Source organism: Rhinolophus ferrumequinum, chromosome X (assembly GCF_004115265.2).
Source record: "Rhinolophus ferrumequinum isolate MPI-CBG mRhiFer1 chromosome X, mRhiFer1_v1.p, whole genome shotgun sequence".
In the NCBI taxonomy this organism is placed as follows: Eukaryota; Metazoa; Chordata; class Mammalia; order Chiroptera; family Rhinolophidae; genus Rhinolophus; species Rhinolophus ferrumequinum.
The window spans coordinates 84,283,080-84,309,678 of record NC_046284.1 but is presented as its reverse complement, the minus strand read 5'-3'; the positions used below and the strand labels follow the sequence as shown (position 1 = coordinate 84,309,678).

The 26,599-nt window shown below is 42.4% G+C and overlaps 1 protein-coding gene and 1 long non-coding RNA gene across 3 annotated transcripts in view; one reads left to right on the top strand and one right to left on the bottom strand.

The window, feature by feature from the left end:
* Window positions 1-22,065, bottom strand: part of SHROOM4 (shroom family member 4) — a 257,150-nt gene extending 235,085 nt beyond the window's left edge. For both annotated transcript variants that reach the window (XM_033117392.1, XM_033117402.1), the window contains exon 1: window positions 21,930-22,065. In XM_033117392.1, coding sequence (XP_032973283.1) covers window positions 21,930-22,046 — 117 coding nt within the window. In that variant the 5' untranslated portion in view covers window positions 22,047-22,065. The remainder of the gene's footprint in view (window positions 1-21,929) is intronic.
* LOC117028601 (uncharacterized) lies at window positions 7,660-15,569 on the top strand. The gene is made up of 3 exons (XR_004424148.1): window positions 7,660-7,772; window positions 9,791-9,927; window positions 15,437-15,569. It is a non-coding gene; the product is annotated as an uncharacterized LOC117028601 (long non-coding RNA).
* Window positions 22,066-26,599: the final 4,534 nt, after the last annotated feature.

Genomic DNA, 26,599 nt, shown 5'->3' with positions numbered 1-26,599 from the left:
CAAAACGAAGAACAAAATGGGAAGTATTACATTTCTTGACTTCAAACTATATTACCAACCTATAGTAATCAAAACAGTATGATACTAGCATAAAAACACAGACCAACAAAACAAAATACAAGTTCTAGAAATAGAGCCCAGAAATAAACCAAGCATATACAGTCAACTAATCTTTGACAAAGGCAACATAAACACACAATGGGAAAAGGATAGTCTCGTCAAAAAATTCTGTTGAGAAAATTGAAAAGCTACATGTAAATGAATGAAACTAGACCCCTATCTTACACCACTCACGAAAATAAACTTGAAATTGATTAAAGACTTAAATGTAAGGACCTGATTCAACAGTTCTCCAAAGAGGACACAGAGATGGCCAATAGACATATGAAAAGATGTTCAATGTCACTAATCATCAGAGAAATGCAAATAAAAACCACAATGCGATATCACCTTACACCTGTCAGAATGGCCATCATCAATAAATCAACAGACAACAAGTGTTGGCAAGGATGTGGAGAAAAGGGAACCCTTGTGCACTGTTTGTGGAATTGCAGATTGGAGCAGCCACTATGAAAAACAGTATAGAGATTCCTCAAAAAAATTAAAAATAGAACCTTATGACCCAGCAATTCCACTTCTGTATATTTATACAAAGAAATCCAAAACACTAATTTGAAAAAATACCAGGGGTGCCAAAAGAATGTATACACATGACTTGTATTTATCTTTTGTTATCGGTATATTGAGTATTACAACTTTTATAGATTTTCCTTTCTTAAAATGTATATACATTTTTTTGGCACCCTCTGTATATGCACCCCTATGTTTACTGCAGTGCTATTCACAATAGCCAATATATGGAAACAACCAAAATGCCCATCAATAGATGATTGGATAAAGAAATTGTGGTGCATATATACAATGGAGTATTACTCTGCCATAAAAAAGAATGAAATATTTCCATTTGCAACAATGTGGATGGACCTAGAGGGTATTATGCTAAGTGAAATAAGTCAGACTGAGAAAGAAAAATACCATATGATCTCACTTATATGTGGAATCTAAAGAACAGAATAAACGAACAAGCAAAACAGAAATAGACTCATAGATACAGAGAACAAACTGATGGTTGCTAGATGGGAGGGGTGTTAGAGGGCTGGGTGAGAAAGGTGAAGGGATTAGGAAGTACAAATTGGTGGTTACAAAATAGTCACAGGGATGTGAAATGCAGTATGGGGAATATAATATAGTCAATAATATTGCAAAAACCATGTATAGTGTCAGATGGGTGCTGGACTTATCAGGGAAATCACCTCATAAATTATATAAATGCCTAACCACTATGCTGTACACCTGAAACAAACATAAAATAATATTAAATGCCAACTATAATTTAAAAAATGTAGTCAGGATATAAAGTACAGCATAGGGAATACAGTCAATGGTGTTGGAATAGCTATGTATGGTGTCAGATGGGTAGTAGACTTGTTGGGGTCATTACTTTGTGAGGTATGTAAATGTCTAATCACTATGTTGCTTTGTACACCTGAAACTAATAAAAAAGAAAGATTTAAATGTGAAACCTGAGACCATAAAACTCTTAGAAGAAAACATACTGGGAAATCTTCATGACATTGGTTTTGGCAATGATTCCTTGGATATGACAGCAGAAGCACAGGAAACAAAAATAAAACTAAACAAGTGAGACTACACCAAATGAAAAAGCTTCTGCACAACAAACGAAACAATCAAAAGAGTGTAAAAGCAACCTACAGAATAGGAAAAATTATTTGCAAACCATGTATCTGATAAGGGCTTAATATTCAAAATATATAAGGAACTCCTACAACTCAATAGCAAAAAAAAAAAAAAAAACAAATAACACAATAAAAATGGGCAAAGGACCTGTATATACAAATGACCAACAGGTACATGAAAAGGTGCTCAAAATCTAATTATCAGGGAAATGCAAATGAAAACCACTATGAGATATCACCTCACACCTGTTAGGATGGCTATTATCAAAAAGACAAGAGATAACAAATGTTGGCAAGGATCTGGAGAAAAGGGCATGATAGTACACTACTGGTAGGAATGTAAATTGGTAGAGCCATTATGGAAAATAGTATGGAAGTTCCTCAAAATGTAAAAATTTAACTATGGTACCAATACGATCCAATAATCCCTCTTCTGGGAATATAACTGAAAGAACCAAAATCAGTGTCTCATGGAGATATTTGCTCTCCCATGTTCATTGCAGGATTAGTCACAACAGCCAATATAGGAAACAACCTAAGTGTCCATTGATGCATAGTGAATGGAAAAGATATATATATATCTTTTATATCACAATGGAATATTATTCAGCCATAAAAAGAAGGAAATCCTGCCATTGGTAACAACATGGATGAACCTGGAGAACATTACGCTAAGTGAAACAAGCCAGGAAGAGAAAGACAAATATTGTATGGGATCACTTATATGTGGTATCTAAAAAAAAAAAGGCAAACTCATAGAAACAGAGAGTGGAATGGTGGTTGACAGAGGCTAGGGGGTAGGGGAAATGGAAGATATTGGTGAAAGGGTTCCAACTTTCAGTTATAAGATGAATAAGTTCTGAGGATCTAATGTACAGAATGGTGACTATAGTTAATAATACTATATTGTATACTTGAAATTTGCTAAGAGAGTAGCTCTTAAAGGTTCTCACCAATAAGTATACATATAGCAAATCATCACATTATACACTTTAAATATATACAATTTTACTTGTCAATTATACCTCAATAAAGCTGGGGAAAAATAAAGGATTTTTTCTTAGCCTGGAAAACAAAGAATCTTTCTATTCCCCAAGGACCACCTACCTCCAACCATCCAATCACCACCACCACCACCATCACCACCTACTCCCCCCACCACACACACACATACACAAATTCACAATCTCTATATGAAGTGGTGATGTATCTATCTATCCATCAATGTCAAAAAGAAAAATTTATATCAGTTTGTAGATGGCATAGCAATAAATGTTAAGGGCAAAGGAGAGGGGAAATGAGAATTAATAAACATTAAGGCAGTCAGATTAGGGACAAAGGCTCTAATAAAATTTCTCCCTCATTTTTACATTGTTCCTCATTCAGTTACCAGTCTATAACCATATATATAGAGAAACATATACCTGAGAACCACAGAGCAATGACAGAAACGAAATTTAGAGCCTAAGAGGAAAAAAAAAAAAAAAAAAAAACCAGATTCAGAAAGAAAAGATTCATACAAACTTAAAATATAAAAAGAAATAATCTCCATAAGGGTATAAAACAAGTTCACACAGCTCATTAGAAAGAACATGGTGAGCTCTAGAAGAGAGGTGGCAAAAGCTGTAAGGATTTTGTAGGAGGTAGAATAGAAGAATGGAGTGATGGAAGACAGGATAGAATGGCGCCAGAAGGAAATATAATTTGTGATTGGCCTCAAAGAATAGGCAGTATTTAGTCAGGTAGATAGGACTAGAAAGGTGTTAAGAGAAGATGATGAACTAAGCACTGAGCATGTTTAGGAAATTGTGAGTTGTCGCATTTGGGACTGACAGTATATGGCAGGAATTAGGGACACAGGCTCTCAAGACAACCTTGCTGGATTAAAATCCTAGCTCTACCATTTACTAGCTGTGAGACTTTGGGTAAATCATTTGGTTTTCCATATGCCTCATTTTCCTCCTCTATAAAATGGGGAAGAATAAAGACAATGTCTGACATCCATCAAGTGCTCAATAAATGTTAGCCATTTTTAAAATTTGGATGAAGTGCAAAGGAAGTATCCAAGATTTAAGGCTGAAAGAGAAGTTAGGAGACATTATTATGGAGAACGTGGGATGTCAGACTTGAAGGGTTGGTACTTAAATCAAAGTAAAGGTAGTTTTGAATAACAGAGTATCACAAAGGCAGACAAATTGGTGTCAGTCTGTGGTAGGAGATTTATAACAACTCTAGCTACCTGACAATGGAAAGGGCTGGCTTGTGAGAGAGTTGTTATAATCAATGGAAAGGTTCCAGAACAGCCTGGTCAATCAAATTCAAGGGTGTGATAAATGGTAGTCAGGCAGCGGGTCATTGTTGGCCAACTTGAATGGCCTCTAAGATTATTTTAAACTGTAAGTTGATTTAGTTAGGATAAAGAAACTAGGAACAATATGCAGGAAAGATTTATGCAAAGCACTGGTAGGAACATGGAGCAATAACTATTTCAGTGAAGGGGGCAGTACAGGAAGTGGCATGGTGGGAGGTAGAAATATACTGTTTAGGAACATTGCTGGTCTAGAATGTTAGAGCTGGAAAGGACTGCAGAAATCAACCCATCAGTCCAGCTTCCTCATTGTACAGATAGGGAAACTAAAATTCTCAGATTGGGGAAGTGACTTACAGGGTAAATTTGAAAGGGATGAACCTAGAGGCAGGGAAGCCAGTCAGGAATCCAGAAATCCAGAAATAAAATAATAAGGGCTTGGAAGAGGGTGGAGAGTAGCAGGAATTGAAAATAAGGGAATAGAGGGCTATTTTGAAGGAAGAAAGACTGAGCATGTGGTTATATAGGGGATGAATAAGCAGTCACTCCAATATTTCACTGCCAGCTGAGTGGGAGGCAGGAGGCCAAGGACAGAGCCTGTTTGGCAAGGAGAAGATAACAAGTTCCATTTTATACATATTGGGATTTGAGATTTTAAAAAAAGAAAAAAATTATTCAAGTAGACACTGTCCATCAGACAATTTAAGAGCCTAGAGCTCTGATAAAAAGGTTAAGGCAAGAGATTTGGGAGTCATAAGATCTCATCATTGCTTTTTCTTTAGGGAAAGAAGAGAGAGAGACTGAAGAGAGGCAAAGACACAAACGGGACTGAGCTCTGAACCTTGAGGGACATCCACGGGATGGGGATGGTAGAGGCAGTTGATTCACAAAGGAGAATGAATGAAGAAACAGTGAGAGAAGATGGAGAAACAACTTAGTTCGGTCTATGCTGGCAGCAGGACTTTGAGAACAGAATGGTATACTGGAAACAATGCCAATGACTAGCAATACTAAGGACTGGTTAAATAATTAAATATAACACGGCTGTGAAAAAAATGAGGCAGCCCTATATATGCCGATAAAGATCTCCAGTATATGTAAGTGAAAAAAGCAAGGTGCAGAAGATTGTTTTAGTAGGTGCAAAAGGCAAGATAAGGAATTTATATTTACATTTGCTTGTGTATGTATAGAGATAGTCTGGAAAGATACAGTTAAAAAAATATATCTAAGCACAGCAAGGGTAGTGAACCTGGCCAGATATGGGACAAGTATGAGTGGGACACTATTCTTCATCTACCTTTCTTACTAACTGGCTTTTGACCCAGGTGAATATGTTACCTATTCAACAAATAATATATAAAATAATTGGGTAGAGAAGACAAGGAGAATAATGACAGTGAAAAGGCCAGTAAATTTGGCCCTCAGGAAAACTTCAGTAGAAACTAGATTGGAGAGGATCAAAGAATATACATAGGCTGTAGGAAATAGAGGCACTGAGCACACAATATATACCAAGCATACACTGCACACCTGTATTAATGTATACAATATCTTTGGAAGGGTACATAAGGAATTGGTAACAGTGGTTGCCTCTGGGTAGAGTAATTAGTGGAAAAGAAACACTTGCCCATTTATACAATTTCAATTTTGTTCCATGAATTTTTATCACCTATCTCAAAAATAACAATTTAAACAAATAGTATTAAGAAAAGGAGAAGAAAGAGAGAGAGGGAAGGAGGGCAGGAGGGACACCACTCCACACTTAAAATTTGGTGGCAAACAGGGCATTTGAGATGGGTAGGTTTCTAGGGGCCAAGAGAGTCAAGTTGGGCTTTTTGTTTATTGCTTCCCCGCCCCCATCCCAGTTTGAAAGGCAACAGGGGCACTGGGACTAACCAGCACTCTGAAATCCAATAAACTGAATTTTGAATACTGGCTCTGCCACTTACTGGTCCAATTAATCTTGGAAAGTTACTTTAACCTTCTTAGCCTCAATTTCTGCATCTTAGAATAGAGACATTACTAAGTACCTCTCATACATTATATTATTTAATCCTGAGAGTCTAATCTGTGTATTTAACAACTTCCCAGGAAAGCTGGGGAATGAACTGGTCTATGTGACCCACTTTTCTCCAACACCATGCTACACTGAATGTGGTCACAGGAATAGTTAATACTGGTATTAGAAAGAGATCATGAGACACACAATTTTGTCTTTTAAACAAAATTCCAAAGTATAGTGGGACAAACATAAGATTTGAGGTCAGGCAGACCTGGGTGCAAATCACAGCTCTACCACTTACTGGCTTTCTTACTTTGAGAATGTTGTTTGGCCTCCCTGAGCCTCGTTTTTTCCATCTGTAAAATAGGGATACTATCACTTAATTTACAGTAGTGATGAGATTAGAGATTACACTTATAAAGTTCCCAGAACATAACTGGCATTTAATTAATGGTAACTTAAATCATCCCCAGTCCAGAATTAAAGGCTCCCAAGCACACGAAAGCAGCAATGTCAATTTCCTACTGTGCACTTCCATTCCCTTGCCCCTTCGAAATAGCCCTCAAAAATAAAAGCACATTAGCTATCCCTTTGATTTTTCAAGCACCTATGAGGTCAGCCAAAGAATTCCCTCCTGCCCTTTGAACTTCTAATTCATTCTCAAATGATTTACTGACTGCCTGGCCTCCAAATGACCATGCTAGCAGGCATGTCCTTCCTCTCTGAGGCTCTGTCCCTTTGATAACAACAGTGGCCCTGATGGGGTTTACCATTCCCACACTCTAGGAGCATGCTTCCAAGACAAAATTTTCAACTTCAGAAGGCCCTTAATGGGAAGAGAAGTAAGGAGAAAGGTAATATTCTCTGTTTCTCCCACCAGTACCTGAAAAGGCTAAATTATCTCCTCTAAGACTTACTCAAATTGCCTGTACTCCTTTCAAACTTACTATGTGATCCTAATAAGGACAAAGACTTCCTGGGGTCGCTTTTAAGACGTGTTCCTAAAGTTTGCTCCAGTAAGACAACCTCTCCAGCAGTAGTCTGGACAGGAACAAACTAAGAGAAGCCCCCACAGTGTGTCTTTTAAACTGTCACAGTACTGCCACTGTGAGTTTCAATTTGTTTCTTTTAGTGCCCTGATATAACCTAACTGACTTCCACAGAGACAATTAGCCACCAATTAGATTAGGAAGGAGGACAGAGATGGTTCTTTCTGGCCCTTCTCAGCATTCTCAGCTTTGAGTAAAATAGTGAGAAAAGGAATGTCGTGGTCAAATAATGAGGACACTTAAGGCACTGGGTATAAATACCAGACGGTGAGTCACATCCAAGGCCAGTCTGACAGAACACGTTAGGGCTTGCTTCAGCAAAAGTGAAAACACACACACACACACACACACACACACACACACACACACAGTATGTTCATATAAAGCTACCTTCTTTCAGCAGAAGCAGTGAAAATACTTGAGTCAGGCAGAAGACTCACACTATACCCTCCCTGAACACATAGCAACAAGACGGGTGGCTGCTGTTTTAAGAGTCTCACAGCAACCCTTCCCAACAGCAAGGGGAATGCTGTAATCATAAAGCAGCAGGCCTCTCCCACATACAAGCCTCAGAAACATAGTCCACACACAAGAGCTACAGCAGCAAGAAACCCAACTGTTGCAAACCAAACTCCAGGCAGCTCTGGGACAAGCAGGTAACCACCCCCATCTTCCTTTCTGCCATCTCCCCTCTCATCTAGGGTTGAATCTGGGATCCCTCTCATCTTCTGCCCACACCACTATTTCCTTCTGTATGTTTTCTGTCCCTAGCTCACATGTGTGTCATTCAAGGCTGACCCCACTTACTAGGTGCCACAGAAAGACAGGAAAACTTGGCTAGTATATCCAGCTCTTCAAGTCATATCCTCTTTCTAATTTTGGATTAGGAGTGGAAAAGCGAAAATGATCAATTATTGAGTACAAAATTTTTGCTTGACTCTTCCAGCCAATCATTACAGAGAATCTATTCTGTGCTCTGTGCTGAGGATGGTAAAGATAGCCATTGTCCTCTAGAAGATTTTGGTCCAGCAAGCTAGACACAAGGCAGCCAAAGAACCCCAAAATTTCTACTGGAAAATCAGAACTCTAGCATTACAAAAAAAGGAGATTAGTTCCACCAGAAGCAGACTGAGATGATGCCCTTGAGGCTTAGAGCTAGACCTTGAAGGTTAGGCCCAACTGGGTAGGACAAAGAAGAGAGGAGAAAGCCTCCCAAGAATGCAGTGTGAAACCGAGCCACTTAAAGAACATCAGGATGAGATTTGGAGGCCAGAATTGTCCAGGTGTGTTTGGGGACAGAAAGGAAACCATTCTGCATGAAAAATCCAGGTCCTGGAAGGAGTTCTAGAAAGTAAGACTAGAGCCAGATGGAGAATGGTCCACACACCAGACTGAAGTAGTTTGGGTTCTATACTACAGGTAGCAGAGAGCCATTCAATAATTTTAAATGGGGCGGAGGGGATGAGGGGATGATCAAAGGGAGAGAAACCATTCAGGAGGCAACTTTAGTGGTGTAGTTGTTCCAGAAAGAGGCTTCTTCCTGCCTGTCCCAGCTCTTGCAAGATCCTCCTTCAAAGCTGCCCTCTGTCTTAGCTCACTATCTCAGACCTCATTACTTTGCATCTCTTTTAAGATGGGTGAGATATCAATGACATTTCTTATTCTGAATGAGACTCCTAATGTTGTACTGAAGTTGGTCAGAGACTTTAAAAACAAGTAGAAGTTTTATCCAAATCTTCCAGTTTAGGAGAGAGGCACTATGATACATCATTTCCATTTCTGTAATAATATCAGTTGGCTTGGCCCCTGGGGTCACTGGTCTCTTCCAAGATCCCAATAGAGAGGAGCAGGGGGAAGGAGGGAGAGGGGGAGAAGAGAGGGGGAGGGAGGGAGAGTGGGGGAGAGGGGGAGGGAGAGAGAGAGGGAGGGAGGGATAAAGAGAGGGAGAGAGGGAGGGAAAGAGAGAGGGAGAGAGAAACTGCTGAACTGCCAGCGTTGGGCAAAACCTGATTGTCAAGTGCTTTTCTGGGGCCTGTTCCAGATCACTGTCACTTACAGGCTTAGACTAGAGCTCAGCCTTATATTAGGGCTCCAACCTAGAAGCTGGGATGAGAGCTGGAAGGGCCCCACCTAGGTCTTAGCAGTGGGAATTAACTCTCCCTGATCCTTAATTCTTTTGGCTTTTATTAGTGGCTGGAAGGGGAGAGGGATGTAACCTGAACCCTAATGCAGCTGAGAAGGGCTAAGAGCCAAAACCTTCCTTAAGCAGATACAGTATGTGCAGGGCCTGAGCAGGTTTCAGAACACTGCACATTTCTCCAGCCAACGGCACAGGAAAACATGAAAATTACTTATTTAACCCTTTACATCCAGAGGGGAGAGAGTATAATCCTCCCACCAGGCAGGGCTCACGCAACAGAGAGAAGTTAGCAAGCTGACTCTTGTAAAAGCCAGAGCACTCAGGTAGTCTTTTTCACAAACATACCCCCAGCAAATCAATTTCTAACGTAAATTACAAGATATTTCACCTTGTCAGAAAGGAGAGTTAGGTAAAGGAACCCATGTGCCCATTAGCCTTTTAACAAGAAGTAAGTTTTGTCTACAAAGAGGTAGGGAGGGAGTGAACAGACCAAATTCCATAGCACCAGTATCTTCACAACATTCTGCATTTCAGTTTTTCACCATGCAGAAAAGCAGGTGATGCTGCACAAAAGAAGTAACGGATCTAGAAAGCAGATCTAAGAAGATGGGGGCAGGAGAGAGATCGGCAGGCCCTTCTGCACACAAAGCAAACTTTCCTGAGAATTACCTGTAAGTATTCAGGGCATCAAGGGCTAGGGTTTGGGTCAGATAATCACTCCAAATTTGCAAGTCTCTTAATAATAAAGCAATGTTTTCCACCAAAACTTGCAGCAAATGAATTTGTAAAATAAATCCCTATTTCCTCCTCATTTTTAATATAAAAATCAGAATGAAAGTTTGGTGAAGACACCACTGAAGGCAATTAAATACTTGCAAGTTTAACAGTGCTTTTTCGAAGGTCACATTTAAGAACCAATACTATGGTAGAAATATTAACAATAATATTCACAGATTAATAACATGACACTATGCAGAGAATATGAAAGTGCTAACAACAAAAATGCAGCACCGACTTGAAACTCCAGTGGTTTGAGGTTTGCTTTCCAAACCTCCACATTGTGTTTTTCATATAGAGAAAACAATCCTTAAACATCTTGGCAAGTCAACTGAGGTTTTTTTTTCACAGCCTAGAACATTTTAACATTTCAAGCTTCATGTCTAAAGTCTGTCCTTTTGGCAGTTTCTTCTACTTTTTTTTGTTTGATTTTTTTTAACTTCCCCATCACTTAAAAGTACTAATTTAGACAGAAAGAACTTCAACCAGTAACACCTGAGGTCACCAGACATCCTGAAGTTTGGAGGAGATAGCAAGACCAAGCTATGACCAGAAAGGCCAATTAAATAACAATGCAAGCCTGTTCCAATGTCTGCTGGGGCATGAGATTGTCTGGCAATTATCTAATTTGCACAACAATCAGCAGATTAGTAAATTGTCTATATTAACCATTATGTTCCTGAAATACTGATTTGTTGTTTTAACTGATCAGTGGCCTTAAGCAAACAAATCCTCTTGTTTTTTGAACTGCTTATGGGACTTAACTTGATTGTCCTACAGACACCTCAGTCTCAGAAGATCCCAAGCTGAACTGCAACTGGTTAGTCCCCTCACCCCCCATCACCACTTAGAAACCTCCAGATTAGAAATACTGGATTCTCCTCTTAGTCCTACCTGTTCTTCACTTCTTCAGATCTAACTTGCTAATGTACAACAGTTAGCACACTGCCAATATGACTGATTCCCTCAAAATGTGCCCTGCTATTGTTCAGTTCAACTCTTTCCTCGTGGAAGCACCTATGTGGCTAGTACTGTGCTAGAGGCTTTATTTTTAACACATTAACTCTAATCCTCCCAAACAACAAAATGTCTATCTACTCCCAAGTTGAAGCCATTCTATAGCCCAGTTTTCTAGGTTCTTCAGAATAACTGGCTCAAAGCCATTCACCTTTATAAATCACTCTGCAACAATCAAGCAGAGATCTATTGATTCATTTATCCAGCCACACAAGCAGTACGACATTGGGCAAATTACCTAACCTCTCTATGCCTCAATTTCCTCATCTGTAAAATGAGGTTAATAAATGAGTTAATATATGTTAAAATAGAAAACCAGTGCCTGGTCCAGGATATGCACTATGGATGCATTTGTTAGAAAACAAATACAAGTGAAATTTATGGAGCTCTGTGATGATTTCATAGGCCATAGGAAGAATAGCTCAGCTCCTAGAACGGGTACTCAATAAGTTAGTGAATGAATAAGTGAGTAAATGAAAAAACAACACATCCCCTGCCCTTGTGGAGCTCATGCTGTTAGTTCACTGTGGGGTGAACCAACAGGCCTCAGTCTCCTATCTGTGTCTTGAGGACATACAGCACATGCATTAACTGGAATGAATGCTTTTCTTCCTCCCCAACCTTCTTATATCCTATAGTATATCCCTCAAGGCCTAGCTCCAATTCTTCTTCCTTTTTCCGCAAAGCTCCCCAACCACAACTATAATGAAATCTCTTCTCACTGAAAAATGTTGCTCCTAGATCCTACCCCATGGTTTCCTGGACTTGCAGTAGTGCCTCTCTTCAACAAAACTGTCATCTCCGGGAAAGAGGTCTTCTATGGTGATTATCTCTTGAAGTCTCTAGTTTCAAGTTAGGCACTTTACAAAGTACTTGACAAATGTGTTGACTGGCGTGTTGATTGATTGGTTGGAGGCTTAACTGAGGGTTCTTAGGTAGGAGACAAACAAGGTTTAGTATGGCCTTTTCAAATTGCTGGCTGTTCAGACATTAGCCAGAAATCCTCTCTGGTCTTCCAACTTGTGGCAGCAGCAGGCATCAGATTAAAGGTATCCTCCCATTTGACACAAACTCTCAATAACTTGGTAACTTCAGAAACTTCATTTTTTAAGTTCAAAATTCTCTTAAGAGAACAGCTATTTAATAAGGGACACCTGTGGAAGGCTTTTCTTTCTTTCTTAAATCACACACACATTGAGTATATGAAAGATAAAATCAATCACCCTCCCTACCAGAAAAAAAGTGTAAGTTTTATTATTTTCATTTTGCAAATGAGGAAATTGAGACACACAGAGAGAAATGACCTGCCCAGTGATAAATAAATAATGATCGGCAAAGCGAAGTCAGAACTTCAGGTCTCCTGAATCCAAACTCATACCCCTTACACTGATTTGAGATTTAAAATAAAACACCTCAAAACCCTTCCTTCCACCCTGAACTCTAAGGGGCATGTTGGTAATATTACCGGTTTTTACACTAAATTAGAGATTGATTCTCTAATCAATCTCTCTCTATATATATATTTTTTTTTCTCTCATTTCTCTATCTCATTCCCCCTCGTATTCTTATCCCGCTCTTTCTCACTTTCTTCCTTTCACCTATGAAAACATGATATTATAGAAAGAACCTGGGACTTGGAGTCAGAGAGAAGTAAATTTGAATGCCACCTCTTTCACTTCCTGTGTGACTTGGAGTCTATTACTAAGTTTTTTTGAACCTCAGTCCCCTCATCTGCACAATGGGGACACTGATATCTACCTCAAAGAGTTACTGAAAAAAATTAAATGAGAATATATGTAAAAACACCTAGAAACAGCAGTATTTGCCACATAGCAGGTCCACTACCTCTTCTATCCCACCATATCTAGGCCATATCTTGAACCTTGGGTTCAAGAGGTTGCTGAGATCCAACCAAACTACATGGCCTCCACCCAGTGAAGCACATTTACACAAGTGGAGTCCCTAGGTCTTTGCCTGGTCCCCTTGTCAGCCTGTCTTGATACTCCCTCATTGCAAATATAAATTTACACAGAGCTCCAAACTCTCAGTCAATTCCTCCAAAGAACATGAGAGTCAAGACCTGATACTTACTCGCCCCTGAGACTCCAAGATGTCATCACTCGCCATCTCAGTCAGATGAGATGTCATCAAAAGCTGCCTACCTGCAGAAGTTTTTTACAGGAGCTTTTGCTTACATCAAACACAAAGAAATGGAAAACAGCAAAGAAGCCCAACAAAAACAAAGCTTGAACATGTCATCTTCTCATAAGCAAAGATGGGGCTGCAGCCATGAAACTCTAGCCCATTTCCAGAATAACTAGTTGAACCAGATTTACTCCTAGCCCTACCTCATCTCACCCCCAACCCCCTCCACCAAAGAAAAATCAATTTCTGATGGACCATGAAAGGCAGTATAGGGGAACCATTCTAAAGTTCCCTGCCAGAGGCTCAGGAAGAGAGACGACCATACAGCTAGGAATCTGCTGAGTGGCATTAGAGTGGGGGCCAAAGACACCACAAAGGGTCTGTCCATCACTGGGTTTAACCCTTGATCCTGTCAAATTAGTCCCACCTCCCACATTCCTCACAGATGTAACATTAAAAGACTTGAGTGAAAGTTAACAGACCATGCCGCATGCCATCTCTGAGAACATACCAGGAAACAGCCACTTCTGGAAAGATAGGAAGCAGTAGTGTGGAGAAAAGCAACGCACTGTAAGAACAGCCTGCTGTCAATCAACGTTCACACTTCCACAGCCTAGACCAAGAAAGGATCCTTGAGCCCTTAGCGCCTCTTCAATAAAGCAAAAGCTTGCCCCACGGAGAGTCTGAGAAGAAACAGGAGGGTATAGAGAGGTGAAATAACATGGCAAGATTACTCAGCAAATTGATAAGAGAGTATCAGGAATATGGCAAAGGTCCTGTCCTCTGCTGAAACAGGATAGAGAAAATTTCTCACAGCGTGAGAAAATTTCCCCCTAATTCAGCTATCAATTTGCTGAGTGTTTTCAAACTTCATCAACTTTAACTCTGTGAGCTTCTCTCACCCCGCACCGGAAGCATGGCTAAGCAAAGAGGGACTAAGCTAGTACACCAGACTAGAAGGGCCCACTGTGACCAAAGAAGAGGAAAAAGTTGGGTTTTGGACAGAGGGCAGACCAGTCAATGAATGAACAAAGAGGCCATGGCACTTGAATCAGACAGTCCAAAATACAGGCCTCAAGCAACTGGTGCTGATGGGTGGGGGCTGGGAATCAAAGACAGGACATGAAAGAAGGGCAGCCTGGATGCATGGAAAATGTGTCTGTTGCTACTAGGTTGTGCTCACTCTGTGACATGGCATAGTCACAGACTCATATTGTCAGAGGAGAGGGAGTGAAGGTGAAGTCAAAGGGGATAGAGGGATTAATTACTTTGAGAAACCAAGTCATGTTGATCCTTGCAACTTCAGTGCCCAGCCAGGATGGCTTTGTGCCAAGTAAACATGCCAGTGTGATGTGAGGAAGAACGGATCATCCCTTGCAAAACTAATGTCTAAGACAATCTCTCCACTTGGCCTATTTACACCGGATAGGGCAAAGCGGTGTAAGGAGACAAACCTCTACCCCATCCCAGTCCTTGGAACACAAACTTTAGCCAGGAAAAATATCTCAACTTATTCATTAATGACTTCATTGAAGTCTGTCTGAAGGGGGTATTTCAGGGGAGAACCAGGAGACAAAATATTGCCTCCACAGAAGCTGAAAGTGACCTAGGTACCAACAAAAGCAATATAAAAGGGTCACTTGCTTATAACAAGATAACTCAGATAAACTTGGAGTTCAGTTTCAGAGAGAAATTTAACCGTGCATACTTGTCTACTATGCACACACATACTCAAGGATATGAGCATCTTGGGCACTAACAGTACTAGAGACCCCAAACCCATCCAGATCTGTGTAACAGAGGTATCTAGAGCACTTATTGTCCCTAACTTATGAATGGATTGTTCTCCAAGAATACCTTTTGTAAATAAGTAGCTAGGAACTTTGAATACAGTTTTCTGTAGATAGAATATTATAAATGGTAGTTAGATTCTGTAATTTCATCAGTCACCCACTATGTATTAAATAGGCCTTTCCAAAACTGTTCTGAACCCAGTTACTATCAATAACATTGTATCCGTGGGATATGCGTCCTAGACACTGTCTTCTCCATGTCTCTCATCCTTCAGTAATAATGAGGAATAAGTTCCACTCCAATACACTCCCTGGTCAGGGCATTAGTAGCAAGAAAAGGTATTTATTTGCTGAGCTTAGATGACAAACTGGTGGAAATGAGGATATGGGGGGATGAGGCTGTGGGTGCAAGACCTCCAGCAGGAGTAACTCTTTGTGCATATTCCAGGTACAGAACAAAGGACCTCAGAACCCAGGGATTACAGCAACAGCAGTAGTATTTGCAGTCAGTGCCAGTGGCGATGTGCAGGGAGGTAAATATCTGACAGGGGTTGGGGACAGGGGCTTCTGTGTCAAAATTTCTACATGGAGCTCTAAGTTCGAGGCTGTTTGTATGTCACATATAGTCAGTATCTTCAATATTGGAGATACCTATTTTTCCCAGAAGAGGAAAATTAAGTTTAGAGAGTTTACTCCTACAAATTCCAAGCTAGCAGTTGGGAAAAAATAAAATAAATCTGATGTTCTAGAGTTTTGACTTTGAAACTATTCATCAAATGCCACTTCCTTCTTCTATTATACAAATTCCTTCTCTGTAATTCTTTGTATAAACATATATGCTCCTTGAAGTCAGGGCTTATGTCCTCTCTTTCATCTTCCTCAGAACACTTTTCCCAAGGTTGGCCTGAGCTAGGGGCAATTCTAAATCAATAGTAAGAGATGAAATGTGTCCCTCCCAAATTTATTATGTAGCTATCCCAGATGCCTGTGCAGGGGACTTGTGCAGGTAAGGCTTAGCAGCAGCACAGATAACTCCACTAAAAGGCTTAGTGTGATGCAGGATCTTCATATGGCATGGACTCCAGAAAAAGCCAAAGTGGTCTTTCAGCTGTATTTTTTTTTTTTTTTAAGAATGGTCCTACTCAACTTTGGTCAGACTCTCCTCAGTTACTGTATTCAGCTGTGGGCTCCATAATTCAAGAGGAACATGGACAAGCTGGCATGCATCCAGAATGAGAGGAGGAAACAGGAGAGGAGGATGGATCTCAGATCCCACATGCAATAGCTGAAAGAGCTAGGGCTCTGCAGCCCAGAAAAGTGAAACAAGGGGACAAACTCTTTGTCTTCAGACCTGCCAAAGGCTGTGCTAAGACAGAGAAAGCACCCTTGCTCTGTGTGGTCCCAGAAGGTAGATCTAGGACCCATGGATGGTAGGCAGGGTAGAGGGACAATGATTGCCGCTGAACTTAAGAAAAAGCTGCCCACGGTCAAAATTTTCCAACAGTGAAATGGACTGGCTAATAATGAAGTGAGCTCCCCCATGACCACAGGAAAATAAGCTCAGAGCTACTGCACAGCAGGCTCATGGACTGGTTAAGACTAAGACCACGCGACTTCCAAAAGGCCCTCCTCACTCAGAATCTGTGATTCTAGGTCTCCTCCAGGAACAGCATTAGATTAGCAGCCCTGAGTTGAATCTGCCCTTTGGGGTGGGGTGTGGGGGGTAGGGTGTGAGTGTGTGTGTGTGTGTGTGTGTGTGTGTGTGTGTGTGTGTAGGGGGCTAGTGAGAACAGCCCTTCACTTAATCTCTGCTGTTCTTCATTAACTTTTCTCAGATGAGCCAGCATCTCTTTCCCCCCCTGGTTCTGAAGAAGCCTAACTACAAAAACTGTGATGTTCCCTCCAGATTATCACTCCATAAACACCAATCTCAGGTCTGTGTCTCTCTTTTCTTTTCCGTTTAAGAAAAATTCCTGGAAAGGGATTGGGAAAAGCAAAGTGATAAATTGTTTTAATTTCTTTCTAAGGGACAACACTCAAGTGTCATCCAGCTGGAATTGAATTATTTTCTTTGTCTGAGGTTTTGGTGAGGAAAACTCTCTAAAAGCCTTGGCCTTTTTCACTTCAGGGTGCACACGTGTGCATCTTAGTAGGGTACCAGGTGTATTATGATAGCCCAGTAGGCCCAAAAGTAGTGTGTACCCGAAGCTCAGCCAAGGGTTACCAGACATACCACCTGCCTTTCTTGCTCTACCTCCCTCAATTCCTATCTCATGTTCCCAAAGGCCTTCCACTTTCTGGCAGAGAATAGCAGTTGGGGAACTGAGGCAGTAGACATCTTTGCTGATTCTAGAGGCAGAGATGATGAGAGGATTCACGTAAGAAACCAGGTTGGACTAAGTTCCCAAGAAGCACATCCCATGAAGTTTCCTTTGTGAATGCCAAGCCTGGTCTAGGGGTGAGTCCAGCCTGTAACACAACCGAAATGTTTCACAGGAACTATCGTTTCTCATATAACACAACCTCTGTCCCAAACTTACAGCCAAATTTACTGCCAGCCACAAGAGAGCGTCAATCTGACTTTTCCCATGTCCTCTTGAAATTTCAACTGCCTCTTTGTGTGCTTCTTCTAGAAACAAGGTCACTGAGGGTGGGGGAGGCCTAAAAACAACTTAAAGAATATGCCCTGCCATTTTCCTAGGCTAAGGACAGCAAACAATATTCGAGTTTGCCCAACTCATTCTCATATCATCTTTGATGACAAAGACTGGGCAGGTATGCCTAACCTCACTTTGCCAATAGAGACTTGGGTCTAGAGAAGGTGACATAATATAGTGACATCAGTGCGCATTAAGTAGAGGACGTGAACCTTCTTTCTCCTCCTTGCTACACTCCCACCCCCCTACTTTGTCACAGGGCAGTAACTATAGCTCCTACTTCCTTCACTATGCCAGATGGAGACTGCCACCAAAAACAGACCAGGGAAAGGGAAAATACGTAGGGGGTAAGCCTGTCTTCTGCCCTGTCTTATCCTCCCACCCAATTTTCCTCCTTCTCCTTTTCCTGCATCCCCCACACTGGTCTCCACCCTTTCTTGTCTCCACCCTCAGCCAACCTCAGTGCACATTTCCAAGAACAAAATGAGTATAGGAACCTGACTCTACAGTTCAGCATCTCTCTCTCTCTCTCTCTCTCTCTCTCTCTCTCTCTCTCTATCTGTGCATAGACACACATATTGTGTAAATAAATAAAGTTTACTGTTTCTTTGGGAACACCACGATATATAGGGAAATTATAAACTATCCCGTAACATTTGGGATAATAAACAGTAGTTGTTTTGTTTTTTTTTTTTTTTAACATTTCCTCTTTCTTTGTCATCTGATTGTCAGGAGAAGACTGTACCAGTCTCCATAACTTGGGCAGCTAAATTCCCCACATTCAGGGAAATCACAGGAGCTGGTAGAAATCAGTGACTTCCCCAACATGATCATTTCCTGGTCCAAAGCTTCTCCCATGACAAATATAAGATAGACTTTCACACTCCATGCACTCTTTTCCCACTAATCACTTTTTCTCAAATTTGTCCACTCCCAAGATGCCTCCACCTTTTACACAGGCCATCTCCAAATCCTGTTTGTTCATCTTCCCATAACACTCAAAGAGGTTCTACATTTCCCACCATGGTTCTTGAACCTTACCTCCGTCTCTGCCTGACCTGAGATCATCACAAGTGATTTGGAGTCACCAAAATAGTCCTCTCCTACTCCCTGAGTTTAGACTCTATCAGGGAGTGTCTACAACCCAGTCCTCACCTACTGTGGAACCATAGGCTGGCATGGAAAGGATCACTGGGGTGGGAAGCTGCCAAGACTAGATACATCCCTGAACATTATTGACCCATGTGCCTTTCCAAACTGCAGTACTACCAGAAGTATCAAGAAACTCTCCAAGTAGTAGAAAATATGATAGACTTGGAGCCTACCACTGACTCACTGTATGACAGACTTAGGCAAGTCACTCAGTGAGTCACAGCCAGTTTTTCTATCAGTTTCTCCATAACCTTCCCTGACTGCCTCAGAGGGTGGCTGTAAGACGCTAATGAAATAAGGGATGTGAAAAACATTATAAACAGTAACCCTGTACACAAATGGAACAAAGCATCATCTTCTTCCTCAGTCCGCAACCCTTCTGAGGAGAAAAGGGTCAAAGCTAGCATAAAGGATTGACTACTAGACCATCATAATCTTATTTAAAGACCACCCACTTAAACCTCATTGTAGACATGTGGACACCTAAGTCCAGGGCGAGCAAGTGATTTATAAAGGATCCCAGAGCTACTGAGTGGCAGAGCAAGGATTTGAATCCAAGTGTTCACCTGCCAATGCCATTCTCTTTCTACACCTTTCTACCCCATCCGCACCAGTGTGTACAGACTGAGGCTATTTTCAAGAAGAAAGCTGTATTGTCCTGAAGCATAAGGGAAAACAAAACTAAGGTAGAAAAATGAAAAGAGGGATTAATGAAATGTGCCACAGAGTGTCTTGGCAAAGAAAAAATACAGGCAACCACTGCACTTAAAAAAAATACTATGGCCCCTTTATATAATGTTGGGGCTAACCAGGTTATATAAAGCTGGTTTTTACTGTAAGGAGCCAGGCTATTTAGGAGGGATGGGAGAAATGATTTTACCCCCTGCATCTCCAAATGTGTATAATAATGAGCGTTCATATAATAGAGGTCAACTTTACATTCAATGGAAAGGGAATCATTAAAAGGCACCCTGCCTCTCAACACACGAGTCACTTCCTCAGCAGCTTGGCCAAGGAAACCCTCATCTACCCTCAAATAATCCCCCAGCCAGACCACAAATTGCTGGCTGCCCCATACTTAGTAACACCCCCTGCCATGCTAGTGCTGGCTCACAAAACAATCTAGCACCACAGTAGCAAACACTCTCTGTGGTGCCTCTCAGGATTGGTCAGCCTTGGGCAGAGGTGAAAAATGACCACTCCAAGGCAGGTTGTTTAGGCAGACTGTGGAAATTCTGTGGGTGGTATAAGCAGAAAAAGAAAAGGGAGGAACTGCCAGACCATGGAGGGCTGCATAGCCAGTTGTGACCTTGGTGGAAAAAAGAGGAGAGAGGAGGAGTCTGATTAGAAGAAATTCCTGAAGGCCAGAATTACCCTCTCCAAAAGGGTTGAGAGTGTTTTGTGTTGTTTTTTTTTTAAAAAAAAAAAAAGGAAGGAAGGAAGGAAGGAAGGAAGGAAGGAAGGAAGGAAGGAAGGAAGGAAGGAAGGAAAGAAAGAAAGAAAGAAAGAAAGAAAGAAAGAAAGAAAGAAAGAAAGACAGAAAGAAAGAAAGAAAGAAAGAAAGAAAGAAAAGCTTATTACTCCCTCCAGAGAATACTGGTGGAGTACCTTAAGAGAGGGTATGACAGTGGGTGACAAAGGCATCTCAGGCTGGTTAGAAATACATGACTAATATGGGAGAAGAGGGTGCTTGATGAAGATCTGGGCTGGTGACTGGTGTTTGGGGAGGATAAAGATCCCAGGTTTCCCTGACAGCTCCTCAAAATTTTGCCTCAGCATACCTCAGACAGCTCAAGCTGATGGGTACATCCCATGGCAACATCCCAGGGTTGCTAAGAGTGTAGGCCCCAAGGTCTGAAGGACCCCTACACTACAAGTTAACCAGCAGCTCCAATGCAAGGTGAAAAGCAGCACAGGTTCCTGGTGTGGGGGGGTAGGAACCGGCATTCACTAACCCCCGCTGAGACGTCACCAACGTTAAAAAGCCAAAGAAAAAGTGACATTTGTTCCCTACTGAAAAGCCACATCTTTCTATCTCCAGCCCGAACCCACATCTACAACCCCAACTGCAACTTGAGCGGGTTGGAAGAGCTTTTCAGATGTGAGCATTTAAGAAAAACAAAAACAAAAAAATGGGATAAAGTACTTGAGGTTCATTTACTTGGCAATCTGGCTCCTCAAGGTGTGTCGTCCTACAAATCTCTCTTCCCAGTAACAACCCCAGTGCCCCCCATCCTCACCCCTACCAGGGATGGCTCGCCTTGGGGATACTGGAGCACTTAGGAGAGCTCCTCTCCCAGGTCCTCAGCTGCAACTTGGCTTCCAGCAGATCACAGCCTCCTAAAACAAACAAACCCTGGCGGCGGCGGCGGCGGCGGCGGCGGTGGCGGTGGTGGCGGCGGCGGCGGCGGCGGCGGCGGCGGCGGCAGCTCCAGCACAGCTGCGCTCCATGGCACAAAGTTTCCTCCACACTTCTCAACGTGCAGGAAATCTCGCCGGCGCTGGGACAGGACTCGGGAGGGAGGGAAAGGCCGAGCCGAAGCGGCAGCAGCAACGCCCCGCCAGCTGAATGGATGTGCGCGCGTCCGGCCGTGGGAAGTGAGGCTGACGAAAGCCACCAATGCCTCATCTCCGTTCCCACACCAGACCCTCGCCCTGCAACCTGCCCCGGCGGGACGGCCCGCCGGTCGACGGAAGGCCAACGCTGCTGAGAAAGCTGCCAAGCCGCCTTGCCTGTTCCTTCACCCCTCACTGTCCGGGAGGGGCGCGGGAACTTCTAAGAAGAAACCCCCACCAGCCACCACTTCCTCCAGTCAAACAGAGGGGAGCAGCCGCCCCGACGTGGGGGAGCAAAAGTTGCCCCCAGAGCCTCCCGAGTGTGTCTGCGCGCAGGACTCTAGCCCGGGGCCAGCCTTGCTCTCATCCGTGCTCCCGCCACCCTTAAGGGGTGTCTCTGACTGGGCTGGTGGCAAGACCCCTCCGTGCTGCTAATGCGCCACAGGGGGGCTTTCACCCCCAGCCCGGGCCAAGTTTCAAAGTTGGTCTGAGGGCCCCGTCCCACGGCAGCCTGCACACCCGTTTGCCCATTCAAAGTTGGGCACCGCTGGGACAGAGCCGCCAGCCAGTTCTTACCTTCGACACCGTGAGCGGTTCGCAGTGTTCCAGACCCCCCTTAAGGGTGAAGCCCCAGGGCGCCCCCCCTTGCAACTGCACAGGGACGTACTGGAAGGACCCAGGCCGGTTCTCCATCCTCCGCTCGGCTCAGGCGCCGCGGGGCTCCTTTTCCGCGGGGGCTACGTTGCCTCCGCCCCCAGCAGCTCCGCCACCATCGCCCTCCAGCGCTACGCCACCCCGCACCGCCCTGCTCCGCCTACTCTCCGGGCTGGAGACGCTCGGGCCGCGAGCGAGCGCAAGGAGGAAATGACACGGAGCTGGAGAAAGGGGGAAAGAGGGGGGGGGAAGGAGAACGGAAAAAAAAAGAAAAGAAAAGAAAGAAGGAGAGGCGGAGGGATAGCGCGTAATGGACAAGAAAACGGAGCAATGAGGAGGGGCAGTCACTGGGACCTCGCCTATAGGATCGCTGGGGAGTGGGAGCGAGGCGAGGCCTCACATCAATTGTTACATTGTTTCATTCAAGCAGGCCCCCACTTTGGTCCTCCTCTTTACTGCCGGGTTCCCCGCCCCTCCAGCCAGCCGAGGCGAAGAGAGGTGAAAGTCGTTAGAGTGGATGGCCCGCGTGGCCGAGTGGGCTGAAACGCTGGTTTCCCGATTAGCGCATTCATGTTTCTCTGACTGCCTTTTTCTTCCGAAGGTCCGGAGAACCGGGTCCTGGGAGGGTTACAAGGCTGCTAATTTGCGGACCTTGCCTGGAGGGATGGAAAGTAAAGCAAGCAGGCCAGCGAACACAGTGGAGCTGTGTGTGTAGGCTGCTCTGTGCGTATGCTCTAGGTGTGTGGGGTCATTATGAAACATTGCCCCGGAGCATAGTTTAAATAAAGAAGCACTTTGAGGATGCCCCCTGCCCAGCCTTAGCCGCACCCTGGCTCAGAGCTGGCGTCTATGGGTAGCACAGAACTTGTGTATGTTCCAGTCATCTGGAGTTCCTGGCACGGCCTTGCACTTGCCCCACTGAGATGACCAAGCCAGGAATCAGCAAACTTTATGACTAGCAGTATTGTTTTCACTCCTAAACAAACCTACAGGAAAGAGCATCCATTGAAAAGCTGGCCAATTAACAATGTTGTGCCTTTTGGAAGAATCAGCTTTTAGGCAGGGCCCAGAACATCTCTGCTCATCTGTTCATGCTTGAGGCTGTAGTTTCTGAGCTGGGCTTTTGGAATAGACCAAAGCGTGCACACACGCGCGCGCGTACACACACACACACACACACACACACACACACACACACACAGAGTAATAGTCACCAAAAGTGAATTTGTTACTAAATCTTATGTTGATTTCTCAGTCTTGACCTGAGCAAGTTACTATCCTTCTCTGAGATGTCCTCTCTGGAGCCACAGGCAGGTAGTGAGTTTTCAATGGGCCTCACACTAGCAAAAAAAAGTTGTGACAACTCAGTTTTGACTCAAAAGGATACTCCCACTCTCTCTCACCTGTCCAGCCTCTTGCCCTCTTCTTCTGAAGCTTCTTCCTCATTGCCAAGGAACATACTGTGGTACCCTTCCTTCCACAGTCAGTTTTCTGCAGACGTTTCCACTCTGCTTCCATTTCCTCACCTGTCACTACCTCTCAACACACTTCCGCCGGCCCTGTGCCCCACCAAGTCACTTGCAACATCTCTCACAGGATTCTCTCCCTCCCTTCCCTAATCCTTTCTTCTCAGCCTTCTGGACTGTCTGCATGATATGCTGATCTGACTTTTCTTTAATAAAACTTCAGTTTGGGGGTCTATCACCCATCTTTTTAAAGTCCTTAGAGATGATTCAAATTGGAAACCACCTTCAATCTTTTAGACTTTTAGACCTGCAAAAATCATTTTGATCATGTTCACTTTTATTTTGCATTCACCCCTACTAGAAAGCAGAACGTTTGAGCAAATGGTATCTCAGTTTGTTGGTTCTTAATTATGTGTCAACCTATGACATAACATTCATTTGCTCTTTCGCATCTTGCAACTTAGCTTTGTTTGTTTGTTTCTTTGTTTTGGTTTTTCCTTTTCGGGATAAGACTCCTATCTCCATGACTGTTACTTGGTAGAACTCAGCAAGTTTCAGTCTCAGCATATTAAAATCTGTAAAGTTCAGTTCACAGGATATATAGGTATCACTCATGATCTACTAGAATTATGTGTGTAGACTAGGAAAGAGATTTAGAAGCAGGAGACACACATGTGAACCTTGGCCTTGTCACTAACTAGATAGTTCACCTTAGGCAAATCACTGAACTGTTTTCAGTCTCGTTTTCTTCACCTGTAAACTTCAGCTAATAGCCCTGGTCTACCTACCTTCCAGGCCTGTTGAAGACTAAAATGAAATAATACATATGAAAACAGTTTGATACAGAAAAGTAAAAATCCTCACAACCTTATTATGAAAGCAAACCCTGAGCTAGTCTTTAACCAATCTATTTTCATTCCAAGACGTACTTCATACTGATGTCTTGTTGCACTCATCAGTTTATCCTTTTCATCATTACCAGAAGAACATAAATTACCTAGCCCTGGTACAAACAGCACATAAGTAGACATTCTGAATATCGGATGGATAGATAATGTTGCTTGTTAATGGATAAAAATCACTGCTAGTAGCAGCGATCTCGTTCTTTCCCAAAAGTAAAGTTAGTGGGAACACGATTATGTAGTGGAAAGAGTACTGGGTAGAACTTGAGGTGCCTGGATCCTAAGCTGGTTCTGCCATTGAATTGCTGTGATATTAAGCAGATCACTCCTCCTTTCTGTAAATAGAAGGGATTGAGCTACTTGATTTCCTTTTTGTTCTTTTCTTTTTTTTTAAAGTTTATTGGGGTGACAATTGTTAGTAAAGTTACATAGATTTCAGGTGTACAATTCTGTAATACATCATCTGTATATCACATTGTGTGTTCACCACCCAGAGTCAGTTCTCTTTCCATCACCATATAAGTGTCCTTCGATAGATGACTAGATAAAAAAGTTGTGGTACATATACACAATGGAATACTATTCTGCCATAAGAAAAGATGAAATAGGACCATTTGTGACAATATGGATGGATCTTGAGATTATTATGCTGAGCGAAATAAGTCAGACAGAAAAAGTCGAGAACCATAGGATTTCACTGATATGTGGTATATAAAACTGAAAACAACAAAAGAACAAGACAAATGAAGAAACAAAAACTCATAGAGACAGACAATAGTTTAGTGGCTACTTAATGTTTTAAATTCCTCTACAGTTTGCAAATTCTGTGACTACTTCCTGGCAAGTGGCTAAACATAGCATATGGGCAAACAAAGGCTTGGTGATGGAAATGAACCAGGTAAAAATAAAGCAGTGAGGAAGAGTGTAGGAGTGTATTTCTCTGTGTGTGTGTGGGTGTGTGTGTGTACATACACACAGTGTGACCAACAAACAGATAATGAATTCACCTAAACTATGTGAAATTGCCTGTGCTGAAACAGGTTGAAAGTCCAATGGGCTGGTAGAAATAGGAAACTGGGGGCAGCCGGTTGGCTCATTGGTTAGAGCACAGTGTTCATAACACCAAGGTCGCTGGTTCGATTCCCACATGGGCCAGTGAACTGCGCCCTCCACAACTAGATTGAAGACAATGGCTTCAGCTTGGAGCTGAGCTGCACACCCTACAACTAGATTGAAAACAACGACTTGACATGGAGCTGATGGGTCCTGGAAAAACACACTGTTCCCCCATATTCCCCAATAAAAATTTTTAAAAAATACAGAAAATCTCAGCAATGTGCCTGGGGTATAATTTTAAAAAAAAGAGAGAAAGGAAAGGAAAGGAAAAGAAAACAAAGGAAAGGAAAGGAAAAGAAACAGGAAACTGCTTGTCAAGAGAAGGGTGGTGATTGATAATATGCATTTGGCTTATAGTTGAAGCCATTTTGAGTGGATAATCTCACCCAGGGATAGCAGAATGATATGAAAATGGGGATTTAGATGGAATCTTAGATTATGCTAATATTTAAAAGTCAAGAAGAATTTAAAAAGTAGCAGACAGAGGAGGTGGGCAAAAGACCAATCGGCAGAAACAGGGAGAGAGAAATTAAAAACAGGTTATTTATGATTTCTTCAGATAAATACCCAGAAGTGGAATTGCTGGGTCATAACGTAGTTCTATTTTTAAATGTTTCAAGAACCTCCATACTGTTCTCCATAGTGGCTGCACCAATTTGCAATCCCACCAACAGTGCACGAGGGTTCCCTTTTCTCCACATCCTCAACAACACTTGTTGTTTGTTGATTTATTAATGATGGCCATTCTGACTGGGGTGAGGTGGTATCTCACTGTGGTTTTTATTTGCATTTCTCTGATGATTAGTAATGTTGCGCATCGTTTCATATGTCTATTGGCCATCTGTATGTCCTCTTTAGAGAAATGTCTATTCAGGTAGTTACAAAATAGTCATGGGGATGTAAGGTACAGCATAGAAAATATAGTCAATAATATTGTAATATATATAACATATTATATATCACAATATATATTATATATCATACATTATATATAGTGCCAAGTGGGTACTAGACTGATCGGGGGATCACTTCGTAAATTATATAAATATCTAACCATTATGAAAAAAAACAGATTGTTTACTTCTACCTTATTTTTAAAAAGCCTCAC